The following is a 21,958-nucleotide window of genomic DNA, read 5'->3' on the forward strand; positions in this document are numbered from 1 at the left end:
AAGATAGAAGACTAATAAATTAACTTCTTCAAAGTGTTGAGAGAAACAATTATCCCAACAAGCCATATGTCAAAAATAGGGGTAAAGAGTCACATAAACATTGTACATAGTGGAAATATTCTTAACAGCCAAAAGTGGAAACGATCCAAACATCTATCAACTAATAAATTTGTAAAGAAACAGTGGTACATCTATACAATGGCAAACTACTCAGAAATAAAAAAGAACTGAGACACTATGCATGAATTTCAAATGCACTAATCTAAGTAAAGGAAGGAAGAGTCAAATGTTGCATACTATTGATACCATTTATATGACATTCTGGAAAAGTCAAAAGTCCAAGAGAATCAGTCAGCAGATCAGTGGCTGCCAGGAGCTGTGAGTGGGGCATGGGAGCAAGGCAGAAAGGGACACAGGAACTGACTACAAAGGCACACAAGGGAATTTTTTTATATCGTGACTCGGTTGATTGTTATACAACTACATGCATTTGACAGAACTCACTGAATTATAAACTTAACTTTCACCATAAATAATACATTATAGTTATACTGTAAGCAATTTATTCATACTGCTGATAAATAAAGCTAATAAATAATACGGATAATAAATTACACTAAGTAATTAATTTATACTGATCAAATAAAAAATGATTTTTTTCAAATGAGAGTGGGCAGTAGAAAGAAAAAAAGAGCAAAAAGGCCTTTTTAGACAAAAAACTGAAGTATTTATTATGGATAGTAACTCACTAAAGAAACATTTTAAAAGATACTGCAAAAACAAGTAAAATGATCCAAAAAGGAAAGCTTGAGATAAGTAGGAAATGAGAACAAAGGAACTGATAAACCTGGCATGGGAGATTACACTACGTACCCCAACAAAAACACATTCTTAATCTTAATCCACAGTATAAATTGTGAACCCAGTATAAATAGAACCTTTTGAAGATGTTATTTTTAGTTAAGGTGTGGCTAACTGAATCAGAGTGGGTCTTAACCCACATTATTGGAGATCTTAAAAAGAAAACCCGTCACAGAAGCCAGAAAGAAAAGGACATCACCATGTGATGGGAGGCACGGATACAAGTCAAGGAATACCCAAGGACTGCCAACAGCTACCACCAGATGCTACAGACTTTGAGGAGAAAGCAAGCCTTGCTAATATCTTGATTTTGGACTTCTTCTGGCCTCAAAACCATGAGGCAATAAATTCCTGATGTTTAAGCCAAAACCAGTTTGTGGTATTTGTCATAGTAGTTGGGCAAACTGAGACACTTGGGTAAACATAAACTGAATAAACTAGTTTGTGTATGTGTACGTATATACATATAAACTAACCACAACTGATAATCAGGGTGGGAGGATAAGAAGGAATGATAATACTGGACAACAGTAGCATATAAACTGAGAAGGCTGAGTGATCAGAAGTGTTCTGAAGTCCTTGTGTTGTTCAGGATATTGAATATATCTTTATACTATTAAATTGACTGAAACAACCAGTTAAAAGATCAAAATGAGTTTAAAAACAACCAGCTACAAGCAATTTCTCAGATAGAGAATGATTAAAAGTAAATGTTAGGAAAAGATCATTCATAGCAACAGAAAGATACCATACCTCAATTAATATCAAACAAAAGAGAACTTAAGGCAGACTATAAAGAAAATCTTAATAAAATTCCAAGAACTAGACCAATTAATGGCAATTAAGTTGGAAGGTTAACAAAAATAGATTTAAGCACCCATTGAAATCATAATGGAAATTTAAAAATATTTAGTAGACTATGATGAAACTGCATTATCAAAAGTGTAGTTCAAGCGGTACTTATGAGGAACTTTATATCCTTAAATGCCTTTATTAAAAGAGAAAAAAAATAAATGCTGAAAATTAATAAGCAAAGAGCCCAATTAAGAAGTATAAGAAATAGAAGGAAGGAAATACAAACATGAATAGAAATCAATTACCAAGATAAGAAATGTTAATATTCTGAGATTTGTACTGGCAAAATACTAGCAAAATAAAACAACAAGGTACGGGATTAGAAAGGAAAATCAAGTAAATTTATATGATATGGACTGCCAACATAGAAAAGGCTGTTCCCACATTCTACCACCCCAAAGAAGGCAAAAGAAAAACCAAACGTACAAATTGTTAGACTTAATAACTGTTTTTCATAGTTGCCAAACATTAGCTCAATATACAAAAGTCAACTGCATCTCTCAACACCAGCAACAAATCAAAAATTTAACAAAAAATTAAGGTACCTAGAAATAAATATACCAAAAGATGTGTAAATCTTTTTGGAGAAAACTACAAAACTTGAACAGATTAAAGAAGACCTTTATCTTTATCTTTATAAATAAGACTCAAGTAAAGAGAGAGGAATACTCACTACTGAAAGATATGAAGTAGAATCATGGGTGGGGGGTGGGGTCCCGAGAAGCAGATTCTAAGGAAGAACAGAAGTCTGAGGAGGACAACACATACTAGAAAAAAAATGAAGAAAGGGTAGGGAATTGCCCTATTTGCTAGCTAGACATAATATATATAATATAAGCTATGGCCATTACAGGACCAAAAACAGATTTTTTTCATTCATGACAACTTGTCAGAGAGGTGACTACAGATCATGAGGGGTAAGGGTGGGCTTTCAATTAAATGGGGCTGAGACAATTGAGTAGTCACAAAAAAAAGAAACTGGATCTCTATACAACACATAAAAAAATTTATTCCAAAGGGATTAATGGCTTAAATGTGAAAAGTAAAACTTGACCACTTTTAGAAGAAAACATAAAAGTGTATTATCTTATGGATAGGGAATGATTTCCTAAAACACAGAAAAGCACTAACCATAAAGGAAAGATATATACTCAATTAAACCATAATTAATAACTCCTTGTATATTGAAAGACACAGAGTCAAAAGACAAATAATAAACTGGAAGAAAATATTTGCAAAATAAAATTATATCTAGAATATACATATGTGTGTGTGTGTGTGTGTGTGTGTGTGTATAGAACTCCTAAAACTCAAAAAGAGAACTCAATAAATGAGCAACACATATAAAAATACACTTCATAGAAGTAGAAACAGGAATGGCCAATAAACATAAAATAAATATATGCCAAGATATTCAATCTATTTAGTAATTAGGGGATGCAAATTAAAATCACGATGAGTTACCATTACAGACGGCACAAAATTTTAAAATGCTGACAAATGCATTATATAAATGTTGTATCTCAATGCTTTACAAGGCAAATTTAATTTAAAAAGCTTCTCTGGAATAAATGTTTTCCATCCCTAGTGATTGATTATGTGGCCTAATAGTCCACCAACATGACCCAGAGATCAGCATTTTCACTGGTATGGCACAAGATTCAATAGAAAACAACTCTCTTTAATGTACAAGTCTTTGGCTCCCCAAACAGCATTTAAACGTGATCAAGTAGAAACTACTCAAGCATCAAAAATCTATTAATCTTCACAGGTATTTTTATTGTCAAAAGGAGACTCTGTTCCCATTTATCAGTAAAATTTTGCACTCACTCATCAAGAGAAAATACTAATTCCAAAAGCCCATCGTGTCCAAGATCAGACTTAGGTACTTTTTTACCTGCTCAGAAAAGAGAGTCACTCATACAGACCACTTACCTGTCATCTGGCCTTTTTGTTCCCCGCTCATAGGCAGAAGGGGGTGGTGAGAGGGAGCCCCTTCGTTTCCTTTTTTCCTTATTTTGAGTTTGCTTGTCTGGGTCTCTCTCTCGAGACCTATTAGGAGTCTTTGGGGCAGCTGTTTGATCTCTGAAGCCAATCGCATCCCTTCCTCGTTCAGATACTAAGGGGAAAGGGTTTATAAAAAAGTTTATTTTTATAAATTTTTCTGCATCAATGTGATAAGTCAACTGTATAAGAAAACTGTATAAGAAAATTTCTTTCCAAAAAATGGATATATGGACTCTTCCCTCATCTACCCAGTTCTGAATTTGAATGTAATAAAAGGTCTTGCGTGTGTGTGTGTGTGTGTGTGTGTGTGTGTGTGTGTGTGTGTGCGCGCGCGCTCTACTTCCTAAAGATCTCTTCCATAAATGCCCCTTTATTCTTTTCCCTACCAAAGTCCCAGTCGAAGTCTTCAACATTTCTAACAAGTTCTCTGGGACATATGCATGCAAGATGTTCCTGTTACCTTAGCAAGGAAGTCTGCTTGCCTGTTCAAAATGTAAAAGCCTTCAATCACCCTGTAACTTCCTGTATTTATTATCTGTAGAAAAACAGCTTGGCATCCTAAGTATAAAACCCTCCATGGGAAGTCTCTTTAATTAAAAACACATCTTCAACATTCAGCATTCTGACTCTGCACCTTAGAATATGTGAGGCAGAGAAGTTATTTATTTAGGCTGACTTCCTGACATAAAATGAAGGTGAAACCTGACTATTTACTTTCCAAAATACTTTATATTTCATAATTCTTCTGAAAACAGAAGATTCTTCAAAAATTCTAAGCTTGACATCAAGGGATAACATAGAAGCCAGGCTTGAATTATAAGCATTTTCTGTCTTCTAAAAACCCAAGACAGAGACTGGGGGGATGGGAGTGAGGTTGTATTATACATGAAGGACAGACTGATACAGTTGACCATTTCTTGCATCTCTTGGAGGCCCACACCAGACCAAATTTCATGAAATATCAGGGAGAAACCCTAATAAGTATTTAAGCATAGCCCATCTTGTTAATGGTTTTAACTCAGTGAACCCAGAAAAGCTAGCTTCTGACTTAGATCAACTATAGTGGTGCCACTGGTTTTGCCAACCAGGACTGCCCAGTCCTGCTTTCATTCTCATGGGAAGAATTCCTTGCAGCCTTAGGTAGAATGTATGGCTATGAAGAGAATAAACATGTTAAATTAAAAATATCCAAAAGATACAATGGACGCAAGGGAAGTCTCATGGGTCTTAAATCAACAAACTATTAAAGATTATTAAAAACTCTTCATTCCAAAAATAAAGGAAAACACCCCAAAAATGATAATACTGGCTACTGCACTCTGTATTTACATTGGGTCATGCTGGTGGAGCTCAAGAAAGCAACGACAGTCACTTTAACTGATCTCATTGCTTTGACTCCTAAAGAAGTATGTTGGAAACAAATAAATGGTAAAGCTCAGAAACCAGCCTCTCAAAGCCTCCCTGTTAACTGTTCTGCAACAATGACTCTTAACTTTTACAGGGGTCACTGCCTCCCTGAGAACACGGTAAAAGCTTTGAACGTTCCCCTCAAAAACTAATATATACATAGGATTTTGCATATAAACATCTAATAATAAAGACCCCTTCCACAGACCTCTAGGAATATAGGTTTAAGAATGTCTGTTCTAGAAGAACAAATTAATGGAAGAACAGCTACCAAAGGCCCCAACTTTAAGGGAAGCCACAACGCAGGCAGTGCAAGGAACACCTCCTTTGGCAAAAAGTTTTGAAAAAAGAATAAAACAGTGTGTGCCTACAAACTCTTACACCAAGTATTTCCTTTACCTAATTACACATTACCTGGTTCCCCTCGTCCCAAAAGGCTAAAGTTCTTATCAACTACCTCTGCATATTTCCAAAAGAATATTTGTAAAGCCATATACACAGAGTGTACATATATATGAATACCTACTTGTGCTCTCCTTTTCAGCTTGACTTTTCTTTGGAATTCGATATACCTCCTGCAAAAAATAAACCAGAGGAAGGGTTATTAGCATGAACTAGAAGTGATGACTGCTTTGAAGATAAATGATATTACATGGCAAGAAAAAAATGGGAAGGAACATGCTGATATTTTCTCCATAATCTAACTTGTATTTGGCTTTAAAAACTAGTAAAATCACATATAAATATATCACAAAACCAAGATATACACATACACACAAATATATGTGTGTGCATGTATGTATATAAACAACTATCATAGCTTGTATGTTATTGGCAAAGTGGCAGAGAAGTGAAACGGGCATTCTATTTCTGGCAGTAATACTCTTTCTGAAAATCTTAATTTCTGTGTGTCTTCTGCATATGCATTCCTAGATATAAACTGAAGCCACCTAAAATTCCTTTACTGAGAGTATTCATAAGAACAATTCTGAAGTCTCACTCCTCTTCCCTTCTTAAGGGAAGAAAAGGTTAGTAATAACTCAGCTATATAAAAACCACTTAAGAAAAATTACACATGTAAGCTAATTCTTGCTACCAGTATATTTTTCTATAAATGCAAAATCAACTTCACTAATGGTAAAATGTAACATCTATTTTCATGTAGTTACTGCTATTAAAAAAATAAAAAAGATAAACATTATATCATTGTTGCTCCTGAAAAGGCATCTAATACTGCACCGATTTTTTTTTTTTTTTTTGAGAAATTTATATTGTTTTTAAGCATTAAGTTACCTTTGCTTGCTGTGTGACTCTAAGGCTGAGAATCTGTTTTATAACCTGAGAAAATATGTCACTATTCTAGTCTATCAAGTAACTCTTGAGCACAAAACTTCCATACTCAGTCACCTTGTTAACTGGGCCAATGACAAATCCACGCACTCTCAATAGTACATAATAGGATACCCTCCCCCTTTAGCGTAATCTCATAATACTGACCACACCTGTGTGACACAGTTATCCCATTTTACCAGAGTACTCCAAGAAAATCAGAGAACTTCTCTTTTCATGATTGTTGGTTCTAGTAATATTTGTGGAAAATGAGAAATAACTCAAATGTCACCAAGGAAGGATCAAGATGTACAATATTCAGGTGCCATTAAAAATGACAAATGTGGACTATATAGATACAGGGCAATCTGTATGAATGCAGATTTTAAAAAACCCTTCAATGCTATATGCATGCTGACAAATTATCTAATAAAGATGATGATTATTAATATTTATTGGGTACTTATCCTATGTGACAGGTACCATGCTAAGCATTTCAAATGCATTAACTTATTTGAGATTTAAAACAATCCTGAGGCAAGTACTATACCTCTATTTTACAAATGGGAAAACTTCCTTAAAAATGCTTAGCAACCTGCTAAGGTTACGATGCTATCAAATGGTATGATACTAGAGCATGTTTATCTTCTGAACAGATGACACAAGATACAGTAAACAGCATTACTTTGGGAAGGAGTACCATTTTAGGGATTTATGCATAAATATAGGTGACATCTCCATCCCCTTAGCTTCTCTTTCCTATATAAAAAAGACTTCCACTAAAGCTGTGGATCTCAAACTCTACCTGTACAATTAGACTACCCCAGGAAACTGTTATAGAAATACAACAAGACAAAATGAATTTAAATCACAGGCATCTTTATCTTTTTTTTAAGATGCTCTGTAGGTAATTCTGACACAAAGAACCACTGAACTACTGACTTTTCTTAACAGCTATTACATACTCCTCCCCACAAGGGAAAATTTGGAAGAAACAACTGTGTTTGCCTGCCCTCAGCTCAGAATCATGTGGGCTCTCTCTCTTCTTGGTCTGCTTTTGCCTATAGAAAGGATAAATTCCAGCCTGCTCCTTGGGTGGTTTACCTGTCAATGTCTGGCTGTGAGCAAGACTGAATCAGAGAAAAAGACAGGAAGGACAAAGCTGACATTCTTCTCTGGATGATTCCTCTGTCCACCTCTCAGGGGGGGTTACCAAACTTGGGAAGCAGTAAGGGTACCATTTATCAGCACCTACTCACACTATAAGAGAAAAAAAGGTATTCTACTAATTTTTAAAAGCTTGAAAATGTCTGTTGCATTAGGTACATTTTAAACCTAGGCATTCCAAAAGATAAGAGGTTCACTTATGAATGGTGTTTAGAACAGATATATTGAGGGTTCCACTAAGGTTAAGACACGATTCACAAGAAAAAAAATATTTTTTTTTGGCATAAATTCTTGGCATACAAGTGTTCATTACAAATGATTTGAGGTCCGTGTAATTTATTACACGGACCTCAAATCAAGGACTCATTCTGTGGTGGTAATGTACCATAAGAAATGCTTCTGGTACTTTTGACAGATAATAAATTCTTGGTTTGATTCAAAAGTTTAAAGCAACTGCTAAATTGGAAGTATATTCTGATATTCACAAAATGGACAATTGCCACTTTCTAGTGATAACTATGGATTATTTCCAGTGCCCCTACAACTACAGGGAACAAGTCCTATCACTATATACCTCATGCATTTAGATTACTTACTTGATTCTTCTCTTTAGTCAAGGCTGCATACAAAATTTAAGCTGATGGAAACTCAGATATCTACTTCCTTCTCCTTATATTACACATTAGCCAGTGAAGTTTTGAAAATGCAAAAGAATTTTTCCAAAATCCCACACTAATGAAATGGCAGAGTTAGCCCCAGAACCCAGGGACTCACAGACCATTGTTCTTTCATGATATGTCAGTCTCTCGAGTAGTTTTTAACAAAGTAAAGTTATGTTACATCAATGGTTTAACACAAATGAAGCCAATTCAGCTAAGTTTCTGCAATGACCTCTGTCACCTATGTGAGATCATTCCAAACAGATTTCCATATCACTCAGGATAACATTAGTACATGTGTTTTTCACAAGACACAATGATCTTAAGAAATGTCATAGTAATCTTCATATGGCTGCTTCCTTCCCAGCTTTCAATTTGATGTTAACCTCTCAGAGGGGCCTAAGAGAATCTGCTTCCCCAAACAACCAATACTCTTTACATATTATCCCGTTTTATTTTTGTAGTGTCTACATTTTACTCCCAACTAATTCACACACACTCAAAATGTAGTTCTTAGGGACTGAGACTGTCTTGTTCTTTGCTGTATCTCTAGCATCAAGAACAGTGCCTGGCACATAATCAAAACTCAAATATTGGTTGCATGAACCAACAAGTGAAATTCTACCTCTAATTTGCAGAAATCAAGCACACACAGTTACATAAACTCAAAATATTTCATGCTTCTTTATAATTAAACCTATATACCAGAAATCTTTTTCATCCCTAGTAAGAATGTTATTCACAGGCCTCACCTATAACCACAAGCATTCTACATTTTCAGGGTTTTCACTGTAACATATTGCAAGCTCTTTTCAATGCTTAGAACAGCTTGCCCTTGATCAATCACTCTTCTTTAGCCAAAGGCTCAAAATCTATCTTCACAAATTGTCTGATAAGCCCATGTAGCACCAATGCAGCTAATAATTGGGGGTGGGTGGGTTATTTTTACTATCTTTTTTTCTATTCCATGAATCATCTGTTTCTTTCATGTTCTTCTTTTGCAAATTTATTTTTGCAAAACAGAAAAAAAAAAAGAAATTGAGAAAGAAAAAAATACTATATATATGAAATATGAGTAAGATGCTATTAAAAAAATTTTAAACTAAGATATAAAAGCAAATTCTTGCTGAGTGAAAATATGATAGAAAAAGGGGCTTAAGAGTCTCCTAGAAAGCAGACCAAAAAACTCAAAAAGGATAATGAGAGATAAAAATAAAATTAGAGGGTAATTAGATAATCAGAGGAGCCCACAATCTGAATAATAGGCATTTCAGAAAGCAAGGAGAGAGACAGCTGAGGGGAAGAAAGTATCCACAACAAATGAATCAAAATGGCATCAGACTTCACTGGCAACACTATAAACTAGAAAACAATGTAGAGATATCTTGAACATTATGAAGAATAACTTACTTCCAAATGATCTGCCAAAAAAGCAGGAATAGAATAAAAAAATTTTTCAGATCTACAAGGTCTCAAAATTGTATCTACCAGAAAAGAATGTCGAGGACCAAGAATATGTTTCTGAGGTTCTGAGATTCAAGCTTTCTAAATTCTGTAACACAAATCTCACATGTTGTCCAGCATGCACTGTACCATACTTGGTACTTTAAAAACAAACAAACAAAGAAACTTAATTCCTGAAAGAATGATTAAAAAGCTGTGGAAAGTTAATGCAAATTAATTATCCAGAATTTAGTACATACATGTACATAAATTCAATCATTGGGCATTCAATGTAAAGCTTTCAAAAGCTTTACCTTTGCGCAAATAACTAGGAGTTAGTGGTGTTGCCCTGCAAAAGATTTAAAGAGGTCTTTCAAACTTGTCATAATTTTGAAAAATGTTGTTTCTAAACAATACTATCCCTAAAAGAAAAACTTCATTATCTGGAAACACCATTTTCAGAGAAATTTCTATAATTAGCAGCAGCAATTTTTTTAAATTAAAAAGGGGTGGGTGTTTTGAATATGGGTTACTGGGAAGATGATGAAGCTATTAATACAAAGGAACATCACAAAATGAAGAGCTTGAAAATAAGATTATAAGCTTGAGTCTGAAGGGCAAATAGAGGAGGGAGCCAAGAGAAAGTGGAAAATATAATACAGATCTGAAATTCAAGAAAAACTCTAAGGCAAACGATCCACAAATTTGGGAAAATCTTAAGAAATGATAACCAATATCATGCCACTACAGGATTACAGGAGATTGCCAAGAGAGAAAGTATACTGAAAGTAGGTTGATTCGAAAGAAAACAAAATTAAAAGGTGGACAGGAAAGTCTTAATATTTGATTCATACAATATGTTTTCCATTTCTCAATAAACACTTAAAATCATCTATTAACACCAAATCAATAAGCAGGCCTAATCTGAAATGTTTTCTTGCAGTAGCTTTATTCCAAGTAGTACTCATCTGAAGTCTGTTGATAAAGCACTGCAGCAATTGATTAGCAAATGCCAAATGACCATTAGAATAAAATAGCTTACATTGAAGGTAAAATAAGTTTTCTACCTTTTTATTACAGAAATCACATTATATATTCTGCAATAACAGATCTGTTTTTTTTTAAACTAAAACTAGATTTTCTTTGTTATCAAGAACACATCAAATGCTCTATGTGCCAACTAAACCTTTTTTTCCTAACTGAGAACAGGAAAAAGAAAAAGATTTTAAGCAGGGTGCCACTTTCATAGCTGGAAGAGCAGGCAAAAAGCAGCAGGAGAGATAATAAAGAGATAAAATATGACAGCAAAGCAATGAGATGGAGGCTAGAAGGTCAAGTGCCAACTTCAGGTAAAAGGAGTCCTAGAAGAGATAGAAGTATTTTAAGACATAATGAAGACATTTTCCAGAATTAAGGCATATGAAATACTTCTCATTGAAAAGGCTAAGGACCAAACAGAAACAAAAGGAAAAACCTAAATCTAGACACATGAGAGTAACAACTAAAAGCAAAGATAAATAGAAAATTTTGAATGCTTCTTCAAAACAGAAAAACAGAACACTTCTAGAGGAACAAGAATTAGACTTATATCAGATTTCAATAGCAACAATAATGCAAAAATTTCAAAGCCAAACTGTTATTCCAAAGTTATCATAAGGCCTATAAAGGTTTGCCATGCAAAGATTCAACTGATAACACTCTTTGAAAAAGCTAGGTAAATAAGAGAAGCAAATCCAGGAGAATCCTGTGAGAGATGTGGGCAGTAAACACAATCAAATACCTTAGTAAAATGTACTATTGTGTTAAAAACAACTGCAAAACACAACATTCTAGAACCAAAGAAAACAAGGAATAGTCTTTTATGTAAAGCAAATTCACTCATAATTAGTAAACAGGAGAACTATGTGATTACAATGTGGAGGTTACACTGATTCACATATGAATTTCTCCACCATGTTAATATTTTGTACTACCAAATAACAGCAGCATAAGGAGAGATGGATAGAAAGAGGGATGGGTAGAGATACGATAGAACAAGTACAGTAAAATGTTTATCATAGACTCTGAATGATGGGATATATATGTTCATTGTAAAATCCTTTCAGCTTTGCTGATTTGAACCTTTTCATAATAAGATATTAGGAAAAACATTTCAGAGCTCAAAAGAGTAAAAAGAAACTTATAACATTTTGAAACCATCTTCAGAGCAATTTTTGATACTATCAAAAATGTAAATCATGGTATGTATTTTTTGTAATCTAGTACCCATAATCATTATAAACCATTCATACTACTATAATTCTGGACACAAACTATTTCAAAACTAATATAAAAACTATCCTGTTGGGGGGAGACAGAGCTATCAATAAGCTTAAGAAATCAGTCTGGTAAATCAGTGGTTCTCAAACCTTGGCCACCTGATGCACTCCTTAAAATAAAGATGGCTATGCATCTACAGAGTCTATATCTGGGTGAGACCTGAGAATTTGCATTTCTAACAAGTTCTCAGATGATGCTGATACTGCTGGTCCAGGGACCACACTTTGGGAACCACTGGGGTAAACAAGAGAAAGTTAAGTAAGGGCAACTAATACAATAATAAAAACAGAACAAGTAATTTTTAAACACCAGCAGAAAACTCAAACTATCCAACTGAGAGCAAGAAACAGAGTACAGTAAATGGAAAGCCATTATATGACAGAAAAACAAAAAAAAAGGATAAATGGATTTAATTCATTTACAACACACTCTCACACTGGATTAAAAAAAGATACACTTAAACTTGTTTATAAAAGGCACATTTAAAACAAAGAGACACAGGAGAACCGAAAATAAAAAGGACAGAAAAAGATTTATCAGGCAAATGTGAACCAAAAGAAAGCTGGGATAGAATCTTCACTCTAATATAATATTTAAGGCAAAAATATACATGGAACAAAGAAGGTCATTTAAAACTGGTAAAACTGATAATAAAACAAGTTATAGCTATCATAAATATAACACCACAAATAAAGCATCAAAATACATATAACAATTGACAGAATGACAGGGAACTTCTCCCCCACTCGTACACACATGTATGCACACAAATGGAATACACATTCATTTTGGGCAGACATCAAACATTTACAAAAATAGACTATGCATAAGGCCATAAAGAAAAGCCTCAGGGTAAGATGTTCAAAGAAATTAAACATCTAAATAATAGAAAGACATACCATGTTCATGAATTAGAAAATTAATATTCTTATGATGCCAACACTCAACAAATATTTCAACAAATGATGCTGAGACAACTGAATACCCACATGCAATAAATAAAATTAGACCCTCACCTCACACCATGCACAAAAATTAACTCAAAATAGATCAAAGACCTAAATGTAAGAGGTAAAATTATAAAACTCTTGGAAGAAAACAAGAGACGTAAATCCTAATGACCTTGTTTTTGGCATTTGATTCTTAGATATGACACTAAAAGCTCAAATAACAAAATTAAAATTTTCATGTTTCAAAGGATACTATCAAGAAATGGAAAGATAACCCATAAAATGGGAGAAAATATTTGCAAATCATGTATCTGATTAAGGGTCTAGCACAGCTCAAATGTCCATTAATTGAGGAATGGATAAACAAAATGTGGCATATCCATATAATGCAATATCTTTCAGTCATAAAAAAAGAATGAAGTATTGAAACATGCTAAAACATGGATAAACCTTAAAAGCATTATGCTAAGTGGAAGAAGCCAGACACACAAAAAATCATATATTTTATGATTCCATTTATATGAAATGTCCAGAATAGGCAAATACATAGAGACAGAAAATAGATTAGTGCTTTGATCAAGACCCAATCTGGCCTGCAGCCCATTTTTGTTAATACCCCCTATTCCAGTTGAGAATGGTTTTTAAAGGATTAAAGGAGGAGAAGGAGGAAGAGGGAGGGGGAATGAGAAGAAGAATCACAACTCTAAACATCAGTGTAAAGATTTAAAAAATACATTTATCAAATTACAACAAAAAAACAAACACACAACACATAACCTCAAATGTGTTTGGCCCTACACCACCCACAGTCTAATAACACAAAAGAATTGCGCCAACACTGATATGTTCTGGTGCTCCTTTCTTCCTTCAGCATGAATTTTGTCAAGCACATTCAGTGTTACCATTCCTTTAAGAGAAGAAAGAACTGTTTAACTCCTATCATCCTGTCCATGTAAAGTATAAGAGTCTGTTGTTTTACCTCATAAATTGCACTAAAAGGGGGAAGGAGGGTGGAATAGAGGAGGGACCCTTACTAGTTCAGATAGGTCTTAAAGCTTGACTCAGTAAAAAACCCTAGAAGATAAAAACACATGTCTAGAGATTTCAAGAAATCACATATGAGAGGAAAGGAAGGGAGAGGGAGAGGGAGAGAAATGAGGGGCAGGGCATGGGGGTGGGGATGGGCAGAATAATTTTATATGTTCTTTTAAACCAGTGAAGACACATTCTTATTTTTAATTTCAGACAGGTGGGTTCCCAAGAAATGAAAGGTATTAAAATCCGTTTTCAGTTTTTAGCCACTGAGAAAAATGGGCAAAGATAAGGACACAGTTCTCAAACTAGGAAATACAAATGGAAAGATGTTCAATACTTCATGTGTAAGAAAAATGCAACTTAAAACTACAATGATATACCACTTCTGCCTACCAGTCTGACCAAGATAAAGTTTGACAATACTTGCGTTGGACAGGGTATGGTGAAATATATATTAATGCTAGGAATATAAATTTGACAATTATGAAAAGCAATTTGGCAATGTCTACAATTATCCTACTGTATATTCCCACATATATAACAATTACTTTTTGCAGCACTCCTACAACCAAAGATTGCAGTCAACCTGAATAGCTATGATAGGGAACTGATTAAATAAATTATGGCATATCTAGCCAATAAAATACTATGCAGCTATGAAAAATAATGAAATTCTTCATATGATGATAGGGAACAATCTTCCTAATATATTAAAATAAAAAATAAGGAGTTGAACAACACTGTCAGGTTTTATAAAAGGCAAAATATATACATAAAACATGCACAAATTATACAAGAAACTCATTGTGCTCGTTGCCTCCAGGGAACACAATGGGGGCAGGCAGGGGTAGAAGGAAACATTTCACTGTATGCCCTTTATATTTTATATACCATGTGCAGGAATGGCCTATTTTAAAAACTAAAATAAAAAGAAGAAGCCCTAGGCATGATGCCAAAAAGATTCCTGTACTTTGTGACTGTATTCCTGGTGATGAGTACCACCTGGGTGATATGAAATCTTAAGTAAAGGCCTAAGTAATTCAGGGACTCCCAAAGTAACTTCTAAATGTTGCTCTTCAGTAACTGTCATATCTGAAAAAGCTCTCCTAGTCTACTGCCATTCAGTTTAAACTTGCCCACCCTTCCCTTGACTTCTCTCCCCAAATCCAATGCATTGAATCTGCCTTAGCAATATTTAGTTTTATTCATCACACATCTAAAATGTGCTTGCTAGGCTTTAGCTAAGTATTGAAGCACAAAGGCAAACATCTCACACAGTCCATGCTTTCAAGTCCCTCCACTGCCACTACTGGTAGCAGATACAGGCACAGAAAAACAAAAGGCCTTTTATGTTGATTAACAATCACTGAGGAATAACGGAGGTTATGATTAAATGTTTCTCCATTTCAGAATTCTGTTTTCTGGGCAAAATAAATCCTTATGTAATATTTTTCTTTATATTTTTTAAATTTAACTACCTCTTCTAAAATTCCTCTAAATAAAACTTAAAAATCACCACAGCACTCTAAGTGGCTTCACTAAAGTTACATGTTGCACTTGCACTCATCAACCCAATGCAGTTTAGAGCAGGAGCCCTCCTGATGTCCAAATCATCAGAAAATGCTTTTTTTAGACAAACAGCCCATTACTTTCCTAATCCACCCCATATATATATATGTGTATATAGAGAGACACACACACACACACACACACACACACACACACGCACGCACAGGCACGACCCCTCTTTGAGAAACTGCTCATATTCATGAACCCTTAGCTCAGAAAACATCAGTTCTGCATACAATTTCAGGGGTTCTAAAGACCCATCAAAGTTCATTCATGGATCACAGGTTGGAAATCTCTACAGCATTAAGAAAAAAAAGCTAGTAGAACAAACTATAAAATGGTTTCTATGATTTCAGAATGAATTTGGTTATTATGGTTTCTAAATCGGTAGCAGATTAAGAGAAATCTAAAAAGTTTTTGCCAAAGATACATAATTGCATGAATGGCCTAGAAAGAAAACAGGAATCATTATTTGTTGGCTCAGAAAAGGGAGTGGAAAGAATATAGGTTTAAATCAAAAACCCTGAGTCGATTGATTTTCAGCTCTGTCACTTAAAAGTTAAGTATCCTTGGTAAAGTCATAACCTCATGGTTCTGTTTCTTTCTATTTTACAGGTAACAAAAACATCACTACTTACTTCACGGGGTTGTAAAGGTTACATAACTCATTTCAACATTTTCTGACCATCTACCAAACAAAAGACATACAAAAGGGATTCAAGGAGCAGTGGCACTATAAAAAATGATGGATCTTGCTCAAATGTGGCCCTCTCTCTCTAACTAAGCCATCCTAGCAGGTGATCTCACTGCCCTCCCCTCTAAGTGGGACCTAACTTCCAGGGGCGTAAATCTCCCTGGCAACGCAGAATATGACACCCAGGGATGAATCTGGACCCGGCATCGTGGGATCGAGAACATCTTCTTGACCAAAAGGGGGATGCAAAATGAAAAGAAATAAAGCTTCAGTGGCTGAGAGAATTCAAATGGAGTCGAGAGGTCACTCTGGTGGACATTCTTATACTACACAGATAACACTTTTCAGGTTTTAATGTACTGGAATAGCTAGAAGTAAATACCTGAAACTATCAAACCTCAACCCAGTGGCTTTGATTCTTGAAGACGATTGTATGACAATGTAGCGTCCAAGGAGTGACAAGGTGATTTGGAAAACCTTGTGGATCACACTGCTTTTATCCAGTGTATGGATGGATGAGTACAAAAATAACAAAAGAAAAACAGGGCGGGGGGGAAGATTTGGGTGTTCTTTTTTCACTATTATTTTTTTATTCTATTATCACTTTTTCTGGTACAAGGAAAATGTTAAAAAAAAAAAGATCGGGGTGATCAATGAACAACTATATGATGGTAATGCGATCAATTGATTGGATGATTGGACGGTGTGTGAATAAATCTTATTTAAAAAAAAGTAAATGAACAATGAGGGGAGGAGGGAAATGGGATGTATGGATGTTCTTTCTTAATTTTAATTTTAATTTTAATTTTACTCTTTGGAGTAATGAAAATGTTCAAAGTTTGAATGTGGTGATGAAAGCACACCTATATGATGATACTGTGAACAACTGATTGTACACTTTGAATGACTGTATGTTATGTGACTATATCTCAATAAAATTGCATTAAAAAATGATGGATCTTTTCTTTTTTCTTTCATATATTTATGAAATGCCAAACTATATACCAGGCGTCTTAGAGAACTGGCTGATTCTGGACTTGGAGAAGACAAAATACAAGATAAGCCTAGAACAGCATGCTGTGCCAGAAAGGTCAAAAGATAATGAAGATATGTCAAAAGTACACAGAAGCTAACTTGAAGGGGCTTCCACTGGCCAATAATGGGATGATTTAAACATCAAAATAAATAATGGAATTAGTGGATCATAACCCATTGAATAAAATGAGAATTCATGAGTCCATACTTATATAAATCAGTAAATAAGCAAATAAATGGGAGAGCAGGGAAAGCCCTTGCTTACAAAAGAATGCTGACCAATAAAGTAAAAGAAATTATGGGGCAAGATGGTAGACTGGTGAGCTGTAAGTTTTAGTTACTCCTCCAGGAAAGTAGGTAAAAAGCCAGGAACTGCGTAGACTGGACACCACAGAGCAATCTGTCTTTGGGCATACTTCATACAACACTCATGAAAATGTCGAACTGCTGAGATCAGCGAAATCTGTAAGTTTTTGCGGCCAGGGGACCCGCACCCCTCCCTGCCAGGCTCAGTCCCGTGGGAGGAGGGGCTGCCAGCTCCGGGAAGGAGAAGGGAGAACTGCAGTGGTAGCCCTTCTCGGAAACTCATTCTACTGATTCAAATTCCAACCATAGATAGACTGAGACCAGACACCAGAGAATCTGAGAGCTGCCAGCCCAGAAGAGAGGAGACAGGCATAGAAAAAAAAATAACACGAAAAACTCCAAAATAAAAGCAGAGGATTTTTGGAGTTCTGGTGAACACAGAAAGGGGAAGGGCGGAGCTCAGGCCTTGAGGCGCATATGCAAACCCCAAAGAAAAGCTGATCTCTCTGCCCTGTGGACCTTCCCTTAATGGCCCTGGTTGCTTTGTCTATTAGCATTTCAATAACCCATTAGATCTCTGAGGAGGGCCCTTTTTTTTTTTTTTTTTTTAATCCTTTTTTCTTTTTCTAAAACAATTACTCTAAGAAGCCCAATACAGAAAGCTTCAAAGACTTTCAATTTGGGCACGTCAAGTCAAGAGCAGAACTAAGAGAGCTCTGAGACAAAAGGCAATAATCCAGTGGCTGAGAAAATTCACTAAACACCACAACTTCCCAAGAAAAGGGGGGTGTCCGCTCACAGCCACCATCCTGGTGGACAGGAAACACTCCTGCCCATCGCCAGCCCCATAGCCCAGAGCTGCCCCAGACAACCCAGTGTGACGGAAGTGCTTCAAATAACAGGCACACACCACAAAACTGGGCATGGACATTAGCCTTCCCTGCAACCTCAGCTGATTGTCCCAGAGCTGGGAAGGTGGAGCAGTGTGAATTAACAAAGCCCCATTCAGCCATCATTTGAGCAGACTGGGAGCCTCCCTACACAGCCCAGCAGCCCAGAACTGCCCTGGGGGGACGGCACTCACCTGTGACATAGCACAGTCATCCCTCAACAGAGGACCCGGGGTGCACGGCCTGGAAGAGGGGCCCACTTGCAAGTCTCAGGAGCCATACGCCAATACCAAAGACTTGTGGGTCAGTGGCAGAGACAAACTGTGGCAGGACTGAACTGAAGGATTAGACTACTGCAGCAGCTTTAAAACTCTAGGATCATCAGGGAGATTTGATTGTTAGGGCCAACCCCCTCCCCGACTGCCCAGAAACACGCCCCACATACAGGGCAGGCAACACCAACTACACACGCAAGCTTGGTACACCAATTGGGCCCCACAAGACTCACTCCCCCACTCACCAAAAAAAAGGCTAAGCAGGGGAGAGCTGGCTTGTGGAGAACAGGTGGCTCGTGGACGCCACCTGCTGGTTAGTTAGAGAAAGTGTACTCCACGAAGCTGTAGATCTGATAAATTAGAGATAAGGACTTCAATAGGTCTACAAACCCTAAAAGAACCCTATCAAGTTCAGCAAATGCCACGAGGCCAAAAACAACAGAAAATTATAAAGCATATGAAAAAACCAGACGATATGGATAACCCAAGCCCAAGCACCCAAATCAAAAGACCAGAAGAGACACAGCACCTAGAGCAGCTACTCAAAGAACTAAAGATGAACAATGAGACCCTAGTACGGGATATGAAGGAAATCAAGAAGACCCTAGAAGAGCATAAAGAAGACATTGCAAGACTAAATAAAAAAATGGATGATCTTATGGAAATTAAAGAAACTGTTGACCAAATTAAAAACATTCTGGACACTCATAGTACAAGACTAGAGGAAGTTGAACAACGAATCAGTGACCTGGAAGATGACAGAAGGGAAAATGAAAGCATAAAAGAAAGAATGGGGAAAAAAATTGAAAAAATCGAAATGGACCTCAGGGATATGATAGATAATATGAAGCGTCCAAATATAAGACTCACTGGTGTCCCAGAAGGGGAAGAGAAGGGTAAAGGTCTAGGAAGAGTATTCAAAGAAATTGTTGGGGAAAACTTCCCAAATCTTCAAAACAACATAAATACACAAATCATAAATGCTCAGCGAACACCAAATAGAATAAATCCAAATAAACCCACTCCGAGACATATACTGATCACACTGTCAAACACAGAAGAGAAGGAGCAAGTTCTGAAAGCAGCAAGAGAAAAGCAATTCACCACATACAAAGGAAACAGCATAAGACTAAGTAGTGACTACTCAGCAGCCACCATGGAGGCAAGAAGGCAGTGGCACGATATATTTAAAATTCTGAGTGAGAAAAATTTCCAGCCAAGAATACTTTATCCAGCAAAGCTCTCCTTCAAATTTGAGGGAGAGCTTAAATTTTTCACAGACAAACAAATGCTGAGAGAATTTGCTAACAAGAGACGTGCCCTACTGGAGATACTAAAGGGAGCCCTACAGACAGAGAAACAAAGACAGGACAGAGAGACTTGGAGAAAGGTTCAGTACTAAAGAGATTCGGTATGGGTACAATAAAGGATATTAATAGAGAGAGGGAAAAATATGGCAAACATAAACCAAAGGATAAGATGGCCGATTCAAGAAATGCCTTCACGGTTTTAACGTTGAATGTAAATGGATTAAACTCCCCAATTAAAAGATATAGATTCGCAGAATGGATCAAAAAAAATGAACCATCAATATGTTGCATACAAGAGACTCATCTTAGACACAGGGACACAAAGAAACTGAAAGTGAAAGGACGGAAAAAAATATTTCATGCAAGCCACAGCCAAAAGAAAGCAGGTGTAGCAATATTAATCTCAGATAAAATAGACTTCAAATGCAGGGATGTTTTGAGAGACAAAGAAGGCCACTACATACTAATAAAAGGGGCAATTCAGCAAGAAGAAATAACAATCGTAAATGTCTATGCACCCAATCAAGGTGCCACAAAATACATGAGAGAAACACTGGCAAAACTAAAGGAAGCAATTGATGTTTCCACAATAATTGTGGGAGACTTCAACACATCACTCTCTCCTATAGATAGATCAACCAGACAGAAGACCAATAAGGAAACTGAAAACCTAAACAATCTGATAAATGAATTAGATTTAACAGACATATACAGGACATTACATCCCAAATCACCAGGATACACATACTTTTCTAGTGCTCATGGAACTTTCTCCAGAATAGATCATATGCTGGGACATAAAACAAGCCTCAATAAATTTAAAAAGATTGAAATTATTCAAAGCACATTCTCTGACCACAATGGAATACAATTAGAAGTCAATAACCATCAGAGACTTAGAAAATTCACAAATACCTGGAGGTTAAACAACACACTCCTAAACAATCAGTGGGTTAAAGAAGAAATAGCAAGAGAAATTGCTAAATATATAGAGACAAATGAAAATGAGAACACAACATACCAAAACCTATGGGATGCAGCAAAAGCAGTGCTCAGGGGGAAATTTATAGCACTAAACGCATATATTAAAAAGGAAGAAAGAGCCAAAATCAAAGAACTAATGGATCAACTGAAGAAGCTAGAAAATGAACTGCAAACGAATCCTAAAACAAGTAGAAGAAAAGAAATAACAAGGATTAAAGCAGAAATAAATGACATAGAGAACAAAAAAACAATAGAGAGGATAAATATCACCAAAAGTTGGTTCTTTGAGAAGACCAACAAGATTGACAAGCCCCTAGCTAGACTGACAAAATCAAAAAGAGAGAAGACCCATATAAACAAAATAATGAATGAAAAAGGTGACATAACTGCAGATCCTGAAGAAATTAAAAAAATTATAAGAGGATATTATGAACAATTGTATGGCAACAAACTGGATAATGTAGAAGAAATGGACAATTTCCTGGAAACATATGAACAACCTAGACTGACCAGAGAAGAAATAGAAGACCTCAACCAACCCATCACAAGCAAAGAGATCCAATCAGTCATCAAAAATCTTCCCACAAATAAATGCCCAGGGCCAGATGGCTTCACAGGGGAATTCTACCAAACTTTCAAGAAAGAACTGACACCAATCTTACTCAAACTCTTTCAAAACATTGAAAAAAATGGAACACTACCTAACTCATTTTATGAAGCTAACATCAATCTAATACCAAAACCAGGCAAAGATGCTACAAAAAAGGAAAACTACCGGCCAATCTCCCTATTGAATATAGATGCAAAAATCCTCAACAAAATACTTGCAAATCGAATCCAAAGACACATTAAAAAAATCATAC

General features: G+C 35.8%; 1 protein-coding gene across 4 annotated transcripts in view; it reads right to left on the reverse strand.

Moving 5' to 3' along the window:
• SETD2 (SET domain containing 2, histone lysine methyltransferase) overlaps nucleotides 1-21,958 on the reverse strand; it is a 127,719-nt gene that overhangs the window by 37,311 nt on the left and 68,450 nt on the right. For 3 of the 4 annotated variants that reach the window (XM_037849597.1, XM_037849604.1, XM_037849587.1), the window contains exons 13-14: nucleotides 5,657-5,705; nucleotides 3,652-3,835 (exon numbers count right to left, since the gene is read on the reverse strand). In XM_037849597.1, coding sequence (XP_037705525.1) covers nucleotides 3,652-3,835; nucleotides 5,657-5,705 — 233 coding nt within the window. Of the gene's footprint in view, nucleotides 1-3,651; nucleotides 3,836-5,656; nucleotides 5,706-21,958 lie in introns of those variants that run through there. The other variant, XR_005218806.1, reaches the window with a different exon arrangement.

Source organism: Choloepus didactylus, chromosome 1 (genome assembly GCF_015220235.1).
Source record: "Choloepus didactylus isolate mChoDid1 chromosome 1, mChoDid1.pri, whole genome shotgun sequence".
NCBI lineage: Eukaryota > Metazoa > Chordata > Mammalia > Pilosa > Megalonychidae > Choloepus > Choloepus didactylus.